This window comes from Theropithecus gelada, chromosome 10 (assembly GCF_003255815.1).
Source record: "Theropithecus gelada isolate Dixy chromosome 10, Tgel_1.0, whole genome shotgun sequence".
NCBI lineage: Eukaryota > Metazoa > Chordata > Mammalia > Primates > Cercopithecidae > Theropithecus > Theropithecus gelada.
Window position 1 is genome coordinate 58,598,738 of NC_037678.1, and position 17,113 is coordinate 58,615,850.

The 17,113-nt window shown below is 47.1% G+C and overlaps 1 protein-coding gene across 6 annotated transcripts in view; it reads right to left on the reverse strand.

Moving 5' to 3' along the window:
- Positions 1 to 294: 294 nt before the first annotated feature.
- TOX2 (TOX high mobility group box family member 2) overlaps positions 295 to 17,113 on the reverse strand; it is a 159,230-nt gene continuing 142,411 nt past the window's right edge. For 4 of the 6 annotated variants that reach the window (XM_025399409.1, XM_025399411.1, XM_025399412.1 and 1 more), the window contains 5 exons: positions 15,157 to 15,384; positions 5,036 to 5,116; positions 3,783 to 4,178; positions 3,008 to 3,135; positions 295 to 1,251 (listed from right to left, as the gene is read on the reverse strand). In XM_025399409.1, coding sequence (XP_025255194.1) covers positions 1,215 to 1,251; positions 3,008 to 3,135; positions 3,783 to 4,178; positions 5,036 to 5,116; positions 15,157 to 15,384 — 870 coding nt within the window. In that variant the 3' untranslated portion in view covers positions 295 to 1,214. The remainder of the gene's footprint in view (positions 1,252 to 3,007; positions 3,136 to 3,782; positions 4,179 to 5,035; positions 5,117 to 15,156; positions 15,385 to 17,113) is intronic. The other 2 variants (XM_025399414.1, XM_025399410.1) reach the window with 1 other exon arrangement.

A 17,113-nucleotide genomic window follows, 5' to 3' on the forward strand; every position in this document is an offset into this window, starting at 1 on the left:
GCCCCATCCTCCAGAGGAAGGGCTCGCCACTGTCACCAGCCGATGCAAGTTCCTGTGTGGTGGCACTCTTGCCCACACCCCTTTTCATCATCACAAGAGCCCTACGGGTCTGTGCCACCGTGACCCCCTTAGAGGGCAAGACTGAGGTCAGGGTGCTCCCATCACCCACACAAACCCACACGGGCTGGTAAAGGTCAGGCAAGACTTTGACCTGAGTCCATCTGGCCCGAGGGGCTCTATGCCACTTTAGGGGGTTCAACCCTGACTCACCAAGGACAAGGAGACACAGACTTGTTTTCAGCTTTTCAGAAGTTTTATTATAAAGAGATTTGAGAGAAGCACTGGGCACCAAGACAGACACTCGCCAGGGCCAGGAAACAGCTGCAAACGACGTCAAGAACCCAAACCCAAACCAAACCCCAAAACCACGCACACGGTAGGATAAGCTGCAACTTTGTTCTCAAGGTTTCTCCATAAATAGACAAAAGTCGTCGCTGGCAATGTAAAATAGATGAACACATGGTTAAAAGGAGAGCGGTGCTCCGGGGTGGCTAGCAATCGTCCGGTCCTTGCTGTGAGGATGACGAAACGGTTTGGCAGCCGCTTTTGTGCACGTCTCCCTTAAGATAAAACTTAAAAATGTGCTAAGGATCATATAAAATGATTTTTACCTTAAAGGAAACTACTTTTTTTCCCCACAAAATAATCTTACAGATGTCTTCACAGTTCTAAAACACGTAGTCAACTACTTACACGGAACCAACAGTTTCTAGGTTTCGTAATCTTTTGTTCACACTGGAAAACCGATGTGCACGTCTATGACGGGGGCCGGCCCCCTGGCCCATGCATCTGGGGTGGGTGTCCGTTGGTAAGCGACCCTGCCAGGGGCAGCCCACGTGAGCTGGGGCCGGGGCCAGGCATCCAGACATAGGGTACCGTGCGCAGGGCGAAGACAGGGTCCACAGTTACCCCGGAGCAAGCAGGTCAGCGGGCAGAAGGTTCCTGCAGGTTCTTTGGGCTGGCAGCGGGCAGTGGGCTGCCTCTGCAGAGTCTGGTGGGAGGTCGAGGAAGAGACTCAGCCCCCGGCAATGGGTGTGTCACTGCTCCCTCGGATGGGCCACCCTGCCTCTGGCCAGGGCCTCTTTTCTGCTGTCAGCCCTTCAGGCTCTGAGCAGTGCCTTCCAGCGAGCCTCAGGGATGGTGGGGAGGCGGGATTAGGTGAGGTAGAGCGATTTGTCCCTAGGGAGCAGGCTGTGAGAGAGAGGAGGGGCTGTCAAAGCTGTTGGGTACCTCCCCAGGCCAGGGGAGCACCAGGACCCCTGCACTCTACACCCCCCCCCCCCCCCGGATTCAGCTGCCCCCTGCAGCACAATGAGGGACTTGCAGCTGCTCCCCCACCCCCACCCCACTCTGCACCAAGCCCGTCCTGGAATCCCAGCAGGGGACCACCTGGTCCTCAGCCCTGGGAGAAAGGGCAGTAGTGTGTCTGTCCTTCATCGAGGCGCACGCTGATGTCACCATTGCTCATATCCGTTTTTAATCACAGGAATTTGTAAATCTCAAACTGAATTAAGGGAGGGACAGGTGCCTTTTATGTTTTTAAAATAGGGCCCTGTTGCAGTCCGACCTCCATGCTGGATGTGATGGGCCAGCCTCAGGAGGCTTGGACGTTGCGTGACACTCCCCTACATGCCCTAAGTATTCTGACTTTTGAGAAGGAAAGTTGGCGGGAAAGGGCTGGGGTAGGAGGGTCTGCACCTGCTTGGGGTCAGGGAAGGGATTCTTGCTGAGCGGAGTCCGCCCACCCACGTAGAATCTCACCCCAGGCATGTCAGAAACGGGGCATGCACGGTGGCCACTTGTTCAGTGCCTAAGGGCGCTGGCGGGGTCAGCAGAGGAATCAGCCCTGTGTTGGGAGGCCGAGGCTAGGGCTGGGGACAGGGGTTCTCAGCAGCAAGGTGGCCACCCAACAAGTGCGCTGTGCCTTCCAGGGTGTGGCGCTATCCCTGGAACAGCTGCTTGGCATTACATCCCCCAGGTGTGGCTGTAGGACTCGTTCTTGCCAAGGGAATGGGAACCCGGCTGGCAGGTTAAGGAGCAAGTGTCCCTCCTCACTGCATCCTCCCTCTCCTGCTGGCTGGAGTGAAAGGCCCCCCTTCCCCGGAGCTGGGGTGGCGTGGATCCAGGAAGACTTCTAGAGGGAGGCGTTAGCATGGGTTTGAAAGGTGGAGTGCAGGATGGGAATGGAGGCCCACAGGAGGACTAGGGAGGACGCTGGGGCGCAGGGGAAAGGGGTCTCTAAGGTGTCTAATTCCTTGGGATAGACAGTGGGTCCGTTTTCCCACCGTGTCTCACCCAGGTCCCCTATCCTGCATTCTCAGCTGTTCTAGTCTTGGGAGCTGCCCTGCCCAGTGGGCTCCACTCCCCACCGGGGCAGCCCACAGCTGAGGGCTGACTGATGAAGGGGTTAAAAAAGCCAGTTCCCTGACCTCCAGGTGGGAGCCACTCTGGCACAGTTCATGCTCCAGGGCTCTCATGGGATGAGGCGGAAGCGAGTCTTCAGCTGAGGCCACCTCCCCTCTCGGCTCCTTCCCCCACCTCATCCTGCCTCCCTCACCCCCTTCGCCTGCAGGCTTTCCTCAACACATCCCCAAGGACACCCAATCCCTGCTGCCTCAGGCTCTGCTTCTAGGGAACCGGCCTAAGATGCAGGACTCATCTGTGAATGTCACATGGAAGCATTTGTGAAAAAAACAGGAGCAAGGAAGGAGCAGCAAGACTGAAGACTTGTCAGTTTCCTAAGCAGGCCTCAGCATCAGGCCAGCAGAGTCCTTCCGGGGCCTGGCTCTGCGGTGTCATCTGAGGTCTCGATCCCCTCGGCAGGGCTGACAGTGACTGCAGGGTCCTCCCCTGTCCACATTGCCCATGGCCATTCTCCCATCCCTGGCCATCCTATTCTCAGTCTCCCTGGCTGGCAGGACAAAGGCAGGGACAGGCGAGGACTAACCTGCAGGTGCTGATGCCACACTCCCCACTGGGGTAGCTGCTGTCCCAGTCCCCGCTGCTGGTGGGGTTGGACGGGCCAGGTGAGCAGGATCCCGAGCTGCTGGGGAACTCAGAGATGTGTGAGAAGTCCTACAGATGGGGAAGGAGGCCATAAGCCAAGGAGAGATAAGGGGGCAGACTGTCCCAGGCCTACCCGGGGTGGGAGCCCCTGTGTCCAAGGGTGTCCACACAGAAGAGACACTGCCTCATGTCACCCAGAATTGCCTCTCTGCCTCCAGGGCTGCTGCCTTGCTCCCAGTAGAGCACCCTGAGAAATATTCAACCCTTGTCTTGGCTGAATCAGGGGCTGAAGGACTTTGCTTTCAGGGCCTTTCCCTTTGTGGGCCTCAGTTTCCCAATCTGTAAAATGGAATTACTAAGCCCAATGACCTCTAAGGGCCATGTGAACCTTGCAGCAATCTCTGTGGAACAATTAGCAGGGGTAAGGTCTTGAAGGCTTTGGGAAAGGCCAGGGTTAGGGCTGAGGATGCAGGAAGCGGGGACTGGAATGTCCTAAGAGTCAGTCTGGCAACTTGTGAACTGTTCATTGCAGCCAGCGCATCTCAGATAAGGTGCGCGAGACCCCCTTCCTAGATGTGGTAACTGAGGCTCAGAGAGGTCAGGTGCCAAGGTTGAGGTTATATCACCGGTCAGTGGCAGGGCTGGGGTTTAAAGGGCAAAGCCGCTTCCCCTCCCCACACAGTCACAGAGGGCTGTTCCTGCTCTTCCCTGCTTACCTGTGGCCCTGGAGGTGAGGGGCTCATCGCCAGCTGCACCTGGAGTGCCATGGGGGCGGGCAGGACAGGGGGCTGGGGGGCTGGGGACATGCTAACAGGTGGACTGAGGAGGGCGCCCTGGGCGTGAGGGGGCAGTGACAGCTGCTGGTGCAGTGTGGGGCTGAGCGGGAAGGAGGGTGGCGGCGGCGGGGACGCACTGAGGCCTGGCAGCAGAGACTTGGAGCCCAGCGTCCGGGCGAGGCTGGCCGGGGAGGCCCCGCTGCGGAAGGCCTGCAGGTCCGACGGCGTCAGGAAGGAGGCCAGGCCTGGCATGGCATACATGGGCTGCTTGGGTGGGAGCATTTTGGCTGGTGGGTTTGCCTGAGTGCTCTTGGTCTCACCTTGATCCGGGGAGCTCTGGAAGGAGACAGGTATCAGTCACTGGAGAACAGAAGAGGGACGAGCCAGAACTTGGGCTGTGAGGCCAGGAGGCTCTGCAACCCACTGACATGGCCCCTGGCTGGCTCTCTTGGGAGAGAGCTTGGACTAACCAGAGCTAGCACAGGGGCCTCAGTCCCCTTGGCTCTGACCATCCAGCCACCCACTGCTTTTATCTTTGGGGGGCCCCCTCCCCATGGGGGAATCCATGCTCCTCAGCCTGGCCAGTGGGACAAGCACCATCCCACTGAGCCAGCTCTCATCATGCTCCTTTCAGCCTCTGTGCCTTTGCAGATGTTGTTCCCTTGACTTTGAACTGCCTTTTACTTGGCCTTTTATGGACCAATTTGTGTGCCATCTCCTCCGTAGCAGGAACAACACCCACCTCCACTTGGGCCACGCATCCACGGCCACACCTAGCTTCCTACATTGCTGGTGTTGACAGAGGTGGCCGGGGGTGTGGTGACGAGGTGCCATATTTTGGGGTAGCATATCCCAAGCCCCATCAGCGGTCAGAAGTAAAGGCCACATAAAACTGGCAAAACTGGGTTTGAATCCTAGTGCAGCCACTTCAACAAAGTGGATCTTTTCAGGCAAGTTGCTCAACCCCTCTGGGTGTTGGGTTCTCGTTGGAAGAACCCAGTGGAAAGAAATGTATGTAAAGTGCCCAGAATGAGCCTGGCACGCTGTAGGTGCCCTGCAGACATGACCATGTAGTTCTGACCCATCCTTTCTAAGACCTGGGGTGCTGGCCTTCCCACGGGCCCCGGTTCTTGCTCCATTCCTCAAGTGGCCCCACTCTGATCAGGGCTGTGCCTGGAGATTCCAGGTGTTACCTTGGAGACGAGGCTAGCCCGGTAGGCTGCCAGAGCCTTCAGATATTCCTTCTTGGCTGCTTCTGTCTTCCTCTTATAGGCCTGGAAGAGTCAACACATGAGCAACACTGGGGAGAAAGTTGCTGAAGAGATGTGGTGCAGGGTCCTGGGGTGGGAAGGCATGGATTCAAGGATCATGAATGGATGAGGGGGGTGGGGTCAGAAACTGAATCAGCCAGCCACTGGCCCCATTCTGGGAGCACTGCAGAGAAATTGCGGAGACCAGGCCATATCCCAGTTCCTCAGCAACTCACTGTGTGGCCTTGGCCAACATGCTTCACCTCTCTGGGTCTCCATGTTACATCAGCACAACTGATCACAGAAAGACAAGGCCCTTTGAAGCCCCCATTCTGACATAGCACAGTGCAGATTTCTTAATGCTGAGTCACCTGTGCAACCTAGAATGAACCTACTTGTTCATAGTATATTAGGCTGGATTCGGTGTGCTATTTTATTAAAAATTTTTAGACTTAGATTCATATGTTATCGTAGGATTGGTCCCTGTTTTTTCGCACCTCCTTGTTTCCATGGCTTTTGGTAGAAACAAGGAGGTGTGAACGACTTGGAGCTTAGCCTTGTGTGACTTGTGTTGGCCAATAAAAGCACAAATGTGATGCAAGCAGAGACTGACAAAGTGATCACATATTAGTGAGCCCTCTTGCTACTCTTAGAACTCTTATTTAAAAAAATTTTTTTTGTACATGAGTAAGTTCTTTAATGATTTCTGAGATTTTGGTGCACCCACCACCTGAGCAGTGTACACTGTACTTCATGTATAGTCTTTTATCCTTCACCGCCCCCATCCTTTCCCCCAAGTCCCAGAAGTCCACTGTATCATTCTTATGCCTTTGTGTCCTTATAGCTTAGTTCCCACTTACGAGAACATACAATGTTTGGTTTTCCATTCCTGAGTTACTTCACTTAGAATAATTGTCTCCAATTCCATCCAGGTTGCTGCAAATACCATTATTTCCTACCTTTTTATGGCTGAGTAGTATTCCATGGTGTGCGTGTGTGTGTGTGTATATATGCACATACATACACACACACACACCACATTTTCTTTATCCACTCATTGATGGGCATTTGGGCTGGTTCCATATTTTTGCAATTGTGAACTGGGCTGCTACAAATATGTGTGCAAGTGTCTTTTTTGTATAATTACTTCTCCTCTGGGTGGATACCCAGCAGTGAGACTACTGGATCAAACAGTAGATCTACTCTTATATCTTTGGGGAATCTCCACACTGTTTTTCACAGTGGATGGACTAGTTTAGATTCCCACCAACAGTGTAAAAGGGTTCCCTTTTTGCCACATCCACGCCAACATCTATTTTTTTGATTATGGACATTCTTGTAGGAGTAAGGTGGTTTTGATTTGCATTTCCCTGATCATAATGATGTTAAGTATTTTTTAATATGTTTGTTGGCCATTTGTTTATTTTGAGAATTGTCTATTCATTTCCCTAGCCCAATTTTTGATGGGATTGTTTTTTTTCTTGCTGATTTGAGTTCCTTTGTAGATTCTGGATATTCGTCTTTTGTCAGAAGTACAGATTGTGAAGATTTTCTCCCACTCTGTGGGTTGTCTGCTTACCCTGCTGGTTATTTCTTTTGCTGTGCAGCTTTTTAGTTTAATTAAGTCCCATCTATTTATCTTTGCTTTTGTTGCATTTGCTTTGGGTTCCTTGGTCATGAAGTCTTTGCCTAAGCCAATGTCTAGAAGGGTTTTTCCAGTGTTATCTTCTAGAATTTGTAGGGTTTCAAGTCTTAGATTTAAGTCTTTGATCCATTTTGAGTTGATTTTTGTATAAGGTGAGAGATGAGGATCCAGTTTCACTCTTCTACATGTGGCTTGCCAATTATCCCAGCACCATTCGTTGAATAAGGTGTCCTTTCCCCACTTTGTTTTTGTTTGCTTTGTCAAAGATCGGTTGGTTGTAAGGATTTGGCTTTATTTCTGGGTTCTCTATTCTTTTCCATTGGTCTATATGCCTATTTTTATACCAGTATCATGCTGTTTTGGTGACTATGGCCTTACAGTACAGTTTGAAGTCGGGTACTGTGATGCCTCCAGATTTGTTCTTTTTGCTTAGTCATGCTTTGGCTACGAGGGCTCTTTTTTGGTTCCACATGAATTTTAGGATTGTTTTTTCTAGTTCTGTGAAGAATGACGGTGGTATTTTGATGGGAATTGCATTGAATTTATAGATTGCTTTTGGCAGTATTGCATTTTCACACTATTGATTCTACCCATCCATCAGCATGGGATGTGCTTCCATTTGTTTCATCTGTGATTTCTTTCAGCAGTGTTTTGTAGTTTTCCTTGTAGAGGTCTTCCACCTCCTTGGTTAGGTATATTCCTAAGTATTTTATTTATTTATTTATTTATTTTGCAGCTAAAGGGGGTTGAGTTCTTGATTTGATTCTCAGCTTGGTCACTGTTGGTGTATAGCAGAGCTATTGATTTGTGTACATTAATTTTGTATCCCGAAACTTTGCTGAATTCATTTACCAGTTCTAGGAGGTTTTTGGATGAGTCTTTAGGTATATGATAATCCCATCAGCAAACTGCGATGGTTTGACTTCCTCTTTACTGATTTGGATGCCCTTTCTTTCTTTCTCTTGTCTGACTGCTCTGGCCAGGACTTCCAGTACTGCATGGAATAAAAGTGCTGACAGTGGGCATCCTTGTCTTGTTCTAGTTCTCAGGGGGAATGCTTTCAACTTTTTCCCATTCAGTACAATGTTGGCTCTGGATTTATCATAGATGGCTTTTATTACCTTAAGGTACGTCCCTTCTATGCCGATTTTGCTCAGGGTTTTAATCGAAGGGATGCTCAATTTTGTCAAATGCTTTTTCTGTGTCTATTGAGATGATCATTTGGTTTTAAATTCTGTTTATGTGGTATATCACATTTATTGACTTGTGTATGTTAAACCATTCCTGCATCCATGGTATGAAACCCACTTGATCATGGTGGATTATCTTTCTGATACACCATTGAATTCAGTTAGCTAGTACTGTGTTCAGGATTTTTGCATTCATGTTCATCTAGGTATACAATCGTGTCATCAGCAAACAGCAACACTTTGACTTCCTCTTTACAGATTTGGATGCTCTTTCTTTCTCGTCTGACTGCTCTGGCTAGGACAGTACTCTGTTGAATAGAAGTGGTAAGAGTGGGCATCCTTGTCTTGTTCCAGTTCTCAAGGGGAATGCTTCCAATTTTTCCCCATTCACTATAATGTTGGCTCTGGTTTATCATAGATGGCTTTTGTTACCTTAAGGCATGTCCCTTCTATGATTTTGGGCATAGAAGGAATATTGGCCTGTAGTTTTCTTTGTTGTTGTTGTTATGTCCTTTCCTGGTTTGGGTATTAGGATGATTAGCTGGCTTCATAGAATAATTTAGGAAGGATTCCCTCTTTATTTTGTGGAATGGTGTCCTTTAAAAGTCTGATAGAATTCAGCTGTGAATCTATCTGGTCCTGAACTTTTTGTTGTTGTTGGTAACTTTTAAATTACCATTTCAATCTCACTGCTTGTTATTGGTCTGTTCAGAGCTTCTATTTCGGAATTCCTGATTTAATCTAGGAGGATTGTATATTTCCAGGAATTTATCCATCTCCTCTAGGTTTTCTAGTTTATGTACATAAAAGTGTTCATAGTAGCCTGAATGATCTTTTGTATTTCTGTGGTATCGGTTGTAGTATCTCATGTTTTGTTTCTAAGTGAGCTTATTTGGATCTTCTCTCTTCTTTTCTTGGCTAATCTCACTAATGGTCTATCAGTTTTATCTTTTCAAAGAACCAGCTTTTTGTTTATATATTGTATTTGGTTTCAATTTCATTTAGTTCTGTTCTGATCTTGGTCATTTCTTTTCTTCTGCTGCGTTTGGGTTTGGTGTGTGCTCTCTCTCTAGTTCCTTGAGGCATGACCTTAGATTGTCTATTTGTACTCTTTCAGACTTTTTGATGTAGGCATTTAATGCTATGAGCTTTCCTCTTAGCACTGCTTTTGCTGTATCCCAGAGGTTTTGATAGGTTATGTTACTATTATCGTTCAAAGAATTTTATAATATCCATCTTCATTTCATTGTTGACCCGACAATCATTCAGGAACAGGTTATTTAATTATTTCCATGTATTTGCATTGTTTTGAGGGTTTTGGAGTTGATTTCCAGTTTTATTCTACTGTGGTCTGAGAGAGTACTTGATATAATTTCTATTTTCTTAAATTTGTTGAGACTTGTTTTATGGCCTACTGTATGGTCTATCTTGGAGAATGTTCCATGTGCTGATGAATAGAATGTTCTATAAATATCTGTTAAGTCCATTTGTTGTAGGGTATAGTTTAAGTTCGTTGTTTCTTTGACCTTCTGTCGTGATGACCTGTCTAGTGCTGTCAGTGGAGTATTGAAGTTTCCCACTATTGTTGTTTTACTGTCATTCTCATTTCTTATGTCTAGTAGTAATTGTTTTTTAAATTTGGGAGCTCCAATGTTAGATGCATATACATTTAGGATTGCGATATTTTCCTGTTGGACTAGTTTTATCATTATATAATGTCCCTCTTTGTCTTTTTAAACTGCTGTTGCTTTAACGTTTGTTTGGTCTGATATAAGAATAGCTATTCCTGCTCACTTTTGGTATCCATTTGCATGAAGTATCTTTTTCCACCCCTTTACCTTAAGTTTATGTGAGTCCTTATGTGTCAGGTGAGTCTCTTGAAGACAGCAGATACTCAGTTGGTCAATTCTTATTCATTCTGCTATTCTGTATTTTTAAGTGGAGCATTTAGGCCATTTACATTCAATGTTAGTATTGAGATGTGAGGTACTATTCTTCTATTCATTGTGCTATTTGTTGCCCAAATACCTTGTAGTTTTTTAAAAATTGTGTTATTATTTTAGAGGTCCTGTTAGATTTATGCTTTAAGGAGATTCCATTTTGGTGTATTTCAAAAATTTGTTTCAAGATTGAGCTCTTTTTAGTAGTTCTTGCAGTGCTGGCTTGGTAGTGGCAAATTCTCTCAGCATTGGTTTGAAAAAAAGAACTGTATTTTTCCTTCATTTATGAAACTTAGTTTTGCTGGATACAAAATTCTTGGCTAATTGTTTAAGGACCCCAATTCCTTCTAGCTTGTAGGGTTTCTGCTGAGAAATCTGCTGTTAATCTGATAGGGTTTCCTTTCCTTCTTTTTGTGATGAGTTTCTCAGGTGTTCTTTGAGTTTCTTGTGTTTGGATGTCTAGATCTCTAGCAAGGCCAGGGAAGTTTTCCTCAATTATTCCCTCAAATATATTTTCCGAACTTTTATATTTCTTTTCTTCCTCAGGAACACCAATTATTCTTAGATTTGATCATTTAACATAATCCCAAACTTCTTGGAGGCGTTGTTCATTTGTTAAAATTCTTTGTCTTTGTTGAATTGGGTTAATTTGAAAGCCTTGTCTTTGAGCTCTGAAGTTCTTTCTTCCACTCGTTCAATTCTATTGCTGAGACTTTCCAGTGTATTTTGCATTTCTCTGTGTCCTTCATTTCTAGAAGTTGTGATTGTTTTTATTTATGCTATTTCTCTGGAGACTTTTCTATTCATATCCTGTATAATTTTATTTTAACAACCTTCTGAATTCTTTTTCTGGCAATTCAGAGATTTTGTCTTGGTTTGGATCCATTGCTGTTGAGCTAGTGTTATCTTTTGGGGATGTTAAATAACCTTGTTTTGTCATATTACCGAATTATTTTTCTGGTTCCTTCTCATTTGGGTAAAGTATGTCAGAGGGAAGATCTGGGAGTCAAGTGCTGCTGTTCAGATTCTCCTGTTCCTTGGGGTTCTCCCCCTTCCCCTAGGGATGTGTTTTCCTGAGAACCCTGCTGCAGTGATTGTTATATCTTTTCTGGATCTAGCCACCCAGCGGAGCTACCGGGCTCCAGGCTAGTACTGGGGAGTGTCTGCAAGGTGTCCTGTAATGTGATCTGTCTTCAGGTCTCTCCATGGATATCAACACCTGCTCCGGTGGAAGTAGCAGGGGAGTGAAGTGGACTCCGTGAGGGTCCTTAGTTGTATTTTTAAGTGCACTGGCTTTGTGTTGGCCTCCAGCCAGGAGGTGGCACTTTCAAGAGTGCATCAGCTGCAGTAGTATAGGGAGAATACAAGCTTGCCCTAGTGTCAGGCAGTGGGCGGGGCCATAGAGTTCCCAAGAGATTATGTCCTTTGTCTTGGTCTTTCTCTACCTGCCCTGTTAGCCTATCAGGTAGGGGCAGGGTTAGGCGTGTCTGAGCTCAGACTCTCCTTAGGTGGGGCTTGCTGCAGATGCTGTGGGGGGGTGTGGTTCTCAGGGGCATTATGGCTGACTCTGCTGCATCACACAGGTCATCAGGGAAGTGAGGGAAAGCTGGCAGCCACAGGCTGGTCTCACTCCCACCATGCACCCCCAACAGCACTGAGTTTATTTCCAGGCAGCCAGTGAATAGGGCTGAGAACTTGCCCCAGGCTACAGGCCTCCCAGCTGAGAAAGCAAGCCAACTCACAGTTCCTTGGCTGTCCCAGAGAGCCTGCAGCAGCAATCCACCTCCTTCAAAGGGTCTATGGATTCTTCTGGCTTTCCTAGCATGTTCCTGTGGTAGTTCTTGGAGCGAAAGTTCACAATGTGAGTCTCCACGTGCTGCTCTGTCTGTCCGAGTGGGAGCTGCAAGTTAGTCCTGCCTCCTTTCCATCATTTTTCTGCTCTAAAACTGCTCTTGGAACTCTGACTTGCTATGTGAATAAGCATGAGCTAGTCTGCTGGATGATGAGAGACACATGGCCCAGTTTGACTCCACTGCTCCAGCTGACAGCCATCCAACTCCCAGAAGCAGAGATGCCTAATTTACTGTAGTTTACCACTGATGCAAATGGGTGAGCCCAGCCAAGAGCAGCAGCAGAGCCATCCTGCTGAGCCCAGAACAGTTCATGGACCCTCAGAATCATAAGCTGAATAAATGATTATTGTTTTAAACCATTAAATTTTGGTATTGTTTACTACACATTCAAAATTAAATGATGCAGTTAGCTTCATTATGTTTTAGTGTCAGGGTTACATTGTATATAAGGAGTTGTGAGAAGGTTTTCTTATTTTTCTAAGTCTTGGAATTATTAACTCTTTGATGATTTGAAAGAACTTTCCTATCCATCATCTAGGCTTGAAACGTTTGGGGGATAGGCAGGGGTTTTTTATTTCCTATTATTTTCTCACTACCTCTCTTGGTTGTTAGTGTATTAATAGTAAAATAAGAATATAAGTCACATTTCTAAATGTGATTTCAAAAACTGACACAAGCTAACATCCAGCCTTATGCTTAATAGTGAAACATGAGAGGTAATGCAAAGTAAGAAGACCACTATCCCCACCATTGCTGAACATCTCTTTTTTAGAAGTCCTAGTCAACATAACTGGGAAAAGAAAACAAAATTAGAAATCTGAGAAGTGAGGAGACAAAATAAGGAGACAAGGCTGGATGTAGTGGCTCATGCCTCTAATCCCAGCACTTTGGGAGGCATTTGAGGCTAAGAGTTTGTCAGCCTGAGCAACACAGCAAGACCCTGTCTCTATAAAAAAAAAAAAAAAGAAAAAAATTTTGTGGGGCATGGTGATGCACGGCACGCCTGTAGGCCCAGCTACTTGGGAAGATGAGCTGGGAAAAGTGCTTGAGCCCAGGAGTTCAAGGCTGCAGTGAGCTATGATCATGCCACTAACCTCTAGCCTGGGTGACAGAGCAACACCCTGTCTCTTAAATAACAAAGGAGACAAAATTATTGTTTGTAAAAGATATATGTGTATAAATATGTACATAATTATAGACACTTTTTTTAAGCCTAGAAGACTCAGGAATTAAAAATGATCAGAAATGATTAATTTGTAACTGCCAAGCTTACTATTTTAATCCCTAACTTTTTATACATAAACAATTTGCTAGGAAAATGGGGAGAAACATGCCATTTATAATGCATTAAGTAAAAGGAGAGATATGCCCATTATTGGATGGAAATAAATTATATGCCAAGTTCTTGGGTTAGAAATAAAACACCAGGCGGGTAAGCAGAAATGAAACCGACACAGGGGCTGGGACTCTCAACCGCCTTTGCTTGTCTCTGGGCTGTGCTGAACAAAGTCAGAGAAAGCATCAGTGAAAGGAATGCCTGGGGACACAGCACTTGAGACCACTGTCTCCCCAGACTGTATAAAACGGCAAGGAAATTCCCCCACCAAACAAAAAAACCTGAAGTCTTTTGAAAGGGAATTGGTTGGTTGCCAACAAAACACAAGTGAAAAAGACAGATGTCCCTGTAGCAAAAGCCGCAGTGCCCTGCCAATATCCCCCAGTCCTTACCCCTGTCCTACAAACATGCTCTACTTCCAGCTGCCACCGGCTATATTCCTTTGCCGGGGGGTCCCTCTGGTGGCAGGAGCCTGGCATGTGTAGCAGGTCAGAGGTGCTGCAGAAGGAAGGAATGCTGGTGTCCACCCCAGCACCCTTGCCCCTCAGACAGGATGACCCTGAGGCCTGGCACATTCTAAGCAGGCTCCTGAGTTCTCAGCGGGACTGTGCTCCAGTTGCCCATGGTGGATTCTCCTGGGACAATGTGCCCTTTCCTGGCTGCCCTCCTTTCCCTGTCTCATTTCCCTACTCTCCTACCAGAGGTGGGGGTCCTCTCACAAATAAATTCTCTGCATTGTAACATATTCCAAACTTACCTAAAATTTTAGAATACGGTAAAGGAGATGTTTCAAATAAGTCAGTAATTCATCTCTCTGCCCCAAGCCTGCTACTTTCCCCATATTTCCCATCCAGTGACTGGCATCTCCATTTACTCAGAATAGAAGCCAGATGCAAGGAGGCTGCCAGGATGTCCCCTACCCCAAACCATTCTAGAAGATGCTCCAGGCCCCACCTTCCCCCACCTGGATGACTGTGCACCCTCCACATCCACTCTTACCTGCCTTATGCTGCTGTTCTGGTCTTTCCTCTGCATAAAACTCTTCACTGGCTTTCTCTCCTCTTAGAACAGGGCCTGACTCCTTCCAAGGTCTGCAAACCCCAGCGTGATTTGGCCTCTGCCTTCCTTTCCAGCTCTGTCTCTGCCATGGGGACTCTCACTGTCCCCTCTCTGGCCATCCTGGTCTCCTTTCAGTCCCCTGTGCTTTTCCAGGCTCCTTCCCTTACCAGGCCTCCCTGCCTGGAACACTTCCCCTCCTCCAAAGAGAGCTCACTCTTCAGCTCTCACCTGGAGACCGGACCCCAGGGACAATGTCCGTCCCTGCTCTTTCCACTCTCATGAACTATGTATCCTCCTGGTGCATGGCACAATCACAACTGTAATTTTACATTTACTCATCTGCTTATTTGATTCATGTCTCTCATGCCAACATCCCAACTGAGCCTCCTGCTTCTACAGATGTGAGTTCAAATCCTGACTACCGTGATTCACGCTGGTGACCCTGGGCGAGTCACTTTACCTCTTGGTGTCTCTACCAAAACAGGAAGGCAATGGCTACTCCACAGGGTGTTGTAAGGATTCAGTGAAATACCGGAGGGAGAGCTCAGCCCAGACAAGAGCTCAGCGAATGAGTTGCCATCACCCCTGTTTCATAGACATGAAAACGAGGCTCAGAGTTCAGGTGGTCAGCCTGAGGTCACAGAGCTGGCAGCTCCATTTGCCTACCAGCTAGTTCTGCTCTCTGTTCTCCCTGGAGGCCTTCAGGGGAGGCCACAGGCACATGGTCAGTGCGACAGGAAGCTCTGGCCTGGACTCCAGACCTTTAGGGTTGGAGGGACAAGATGGATGGAGATGCTTGTTCTCATTTTATCAAGGGGGAAGCAGAGGTTCAGAGTGGTTAAGCTGCTAGTAAATGCAGTTGGTTAGTAGAATTGGAAGGCAGCCAGCTTCCCAGTTTACAGATGGGCAACTGAGCCCAGGAAAGACCTCTGCAAGAGTCTCAGTTCCAGGGCTGGGCCTGGTTTCAGACCTTCAAAGTGTGTCCTTGGCTCCAGGACCACAAAGCCTCAGGGGATGGCCCAGAAAGAGAGGGAGGCTCACCTGCTTCTGTTCCTCTCCCAGGCTGTCCCACATGGAGGCCACGATTTTGGACACATCACCGAAAGTGGCACTAGGGTTCTGACCCTTGATGGCGGCCTGAGTGTCTCTGAAGAAGAGTGCGTAGGCCGACACAGGCTTCTGCGGCTCGTTGGGGTCCTTCTTTTTCTTCTTCTTTGGGTTCTTGGCCTTTTTTCCTGGGTCGGCTGAAGGTCTCTTTTCTCCCGATATCTGCCCGAGTGAGAAGAGTCAGATAACCAAAGAAGCCCAACGGCCTCCTGCCAAAGGCAATCCACACAGACTCCGGCCAAGCTGCGCTTTTCCAGCCCTGCTCATGCACAGATAACCACTAGCAAGGTGGAAAGGGCAATGGCCAGACAGACACACACACCCTGGGTGGGTGTTAAACTCATTAAAGAGAACCAGCATGATTGTAAAGTTGATTCAGAGAAATGCAGGAGGAGAAGATGACTATATAGTCACTGAAAGAATGGAAAGAATGCTGGAATTAGATTGCTAAATTACACGTGAAAGTGGTTAGTGCCAATAGAACGCTAAAACTATCACCTTTAGGACTTTTAATCTTTTCTACTGGACAGAAATTCGCATCTCTACTGGGCAAAGTTAATTTGCCTTATAATCAGACAACAATCACATCTCTTATTACATTTTTCCCCCCCAAGGTAACCTCTTCTTTTACAGAGTTATAAAATCCCCTAATCAATAATGAATAATGAATCAAAGCAAACGTCCACTTTCCTAGAGAATCAGATAATTCTTGACTAACCCTGTGAGCCAATGCTTTGGTATGACATTGAAAGAATGTGCAGTTATTTGGGGGCCTATTTCCAAGTTTGGAGTGTGTGTGCATGTGTGTGTGTATAAATATATATACACACACATATGTGTGTATATATGTGTGTATATACCTGTATATATGTGTATATATACATGTATATATGTGTGTATATATAGATATATAGATATGTGTATATATAGATATGTGTCTATATATAGATCTATATAGAGATACATGTCTACATATAGATCTATATAGATACATGTCTAGATATATATCTATATAGATATGTGTCTATATAGATATCTATCTATATATATATGCTCTCCCACTTGTGATCACAAATAATCCCCAAAAAGGATCCTGCATTACAAAAGGCTGGTCTCCACCACCATGTTTCAGCTGTGCAGCTTTGAGCAGGTAGCTTAGTCCCTGGACCCCTGTAAAGTGGGGAGGGGATGAAGCTACAGCGACTGTTACTGGGTCAGCGGTGGAGCCAGTGGCTTCACCCTGGACAGACCGCAGGACCACGATCCTGTGAACACTTGACTTCGGGCTTCCCGGGGCGGGGGGCGGTTGGGATGCCCACCACAGACCTCAGTGGGGCTCTGTTGGGTCACTCAAGCCATGCAGGTACAGGGGACTTTGGTCAAAAGCCCTGGACCCTGCAGTGAAGACTCTGGCTCTAGGAGCCAAGAAGATGGAGGTGACACGTTGAACTGATGATAAAGCCATGGGCCAGTAGGCGTGATCAGGCATCCATGTCTGAAGAACATGGTTCTGTTCCTGAGGCTTATCTCTGCAGCCACCCTCTTCTCCAAGCCCCAGTTATGTTAGCACCATGGTGTGGCCCTAGCAAGATCAGGGATGAAGAGGCATGTTGTCATTGATAAAGTCCTGAACAGGCACAGCAGGGCAGGGGGTTGAGGGCACATGCACTGGACTACACCTGCAGCCTCCTGGGTTTGAATCCTGGTTCCCCCACTTACTAGCTGTATGATAACAGATACATTATTTCCCCATCTGCCAAACAGAGATAATAACAGTCCCTGTCCCAGAGGACTTTTATGAGGATTACATGGACGTATACTTGTTACGTGTTTAGAGCAGTGTCTGGCCTATAGGGAGTGTTTGTTAAACAAAAACTGTTCCTGCATGAAC